The following is a 1181-nucleotide window of genomic DNA, read 5'->3' on the forward strand; positions in this document are numbered from 1 at the left end:
TACAGTACACATTATCACACTTAAAAGCTTTTTTTGTACAATTTGTATTATCATTATCCTTTTCCTGGGTGGACCTCCATTTGCTGACACTTCTTTAAATTGGGTTTTTGCCTATTTGAAAGAATACCAGACAAATAAATTCAAATTGTCTCGAGAACTTTCGACAGCGAAATATTCCTATTCTCTTACCTATGGCTCAATATAAAACATATACTGTTCTTCAGGTAATTCCCAAGTTTGTTATACCCATCCAACATTTATGGCTATATTAGGCTGTTCCATCTGTTGGGGGATTATGCAGCTGTTACTTACCTTCCTTAGGTATGGATATATAAATCCGTGCGGTTTTCACGGTTTCTACCTACATCCAACGCGAAAGAGTTATGTTAATCTACCTGTTTAGTTCTATATAAACCAATGCATGGACACTTTCAAATCAGTCTGCTTCAAGAGCCTCATACCACCAGTTCACCCAAAACTAAACATTTTATTTCAATATGACGAACACTGTGTCAGTATCAACTAACGAGAACTCTCCGGTTGGCCAAAACATTGGAGCCATCAAAAACACGATGTCACCTACTGAAATATCTATTCAGCAATTGCCAAATCTCGCTTCGAATTGGTCGACTTTTCTTAGAGATATTACCAACGATCGAAAGCTGCGAGCCGAGCGTATAAATCGGCAGTCGGAAAATGTCATTCAATTTATAAATAGATTTCCCCTTTTGGAATCTTCCTGAAAATCCTCCCGGAGGTGAAAATAATATTATCACCAAATTCGGACAATTTAAAATTATACATATTTAGATTAATGTAATACCAAATTTTATAAAATAAAAAATTATAGCAATATTATAATAACACGCCTCTCTTGTTATTTATAACCACCAAAAGGGTGGGAGATATGTAAATGTATTCGAAAATTACGAAAACGCCAGAAGAACGGGGATATAAGAAAGGAAAATAGTTATGAATGGGGATGCTGCTATTATTGGTGTTTATTTTAAGCGACTGAAACTCTTCTCTATCTTTCCACTCACAAACACCCCCAGCTTTTTCTGCATCTTACAAAAATATTTGTATCCTATTTGGTAGCAAATAGTTTGTCCCAGCTTTAGCTATGGTAGACCAAATTCCTCTTTTTATCGTTATTGCTGGTTTTCTGTATAGCATACAGA

At 35.4% G+C, this 1181-nt stretch overlaps 1 protein-coding gene across 1 annotated transcript; it reads left to right on the plus strand.

Moving 5' to 3' along the window:
- Positions 1-431: 431 nt before the first annotated feature.
- LOC117140745 lies at positions 432-811 on the plus strand. The gene has a single exon (XM_033303827.1). The coding sequence runs from the start codon at positions 498-500 to the stop codon at positions 741-743; it is 246 nt and encodes an 81-aa protein (XP_033159718.1). The 5' UTR covers positions 432-497; the 3' UTR covers positions 744-811.
- Positions 812-1181: the final 370 nt, after the last annotated feature.

This window comes from Drosophila mauritiana, chromosome 3L (assembly GCF_004382145.1).
Source record: "Drosophila mauritiana strain mau12 chromosome 3L, ASM438214v1, whole genome shotgun sequence".
Taxonomy (NCBI): domain Eukaryota; kingdom Metazoa; phylum Arthropoda; class Insecta; order Diptera; family Drosophilidae; genus Drosophila; species Drosophila mauritiana.

Excerpts from the sequence above, each read along its gene's own strand:
- LOC117140745 (XM_033303827.1), top strand. The coding sequence starts at position 498 with ATGACGAACACTGTGTCAGTATCAACTAACGAGAACTCTCCGGTTGGC.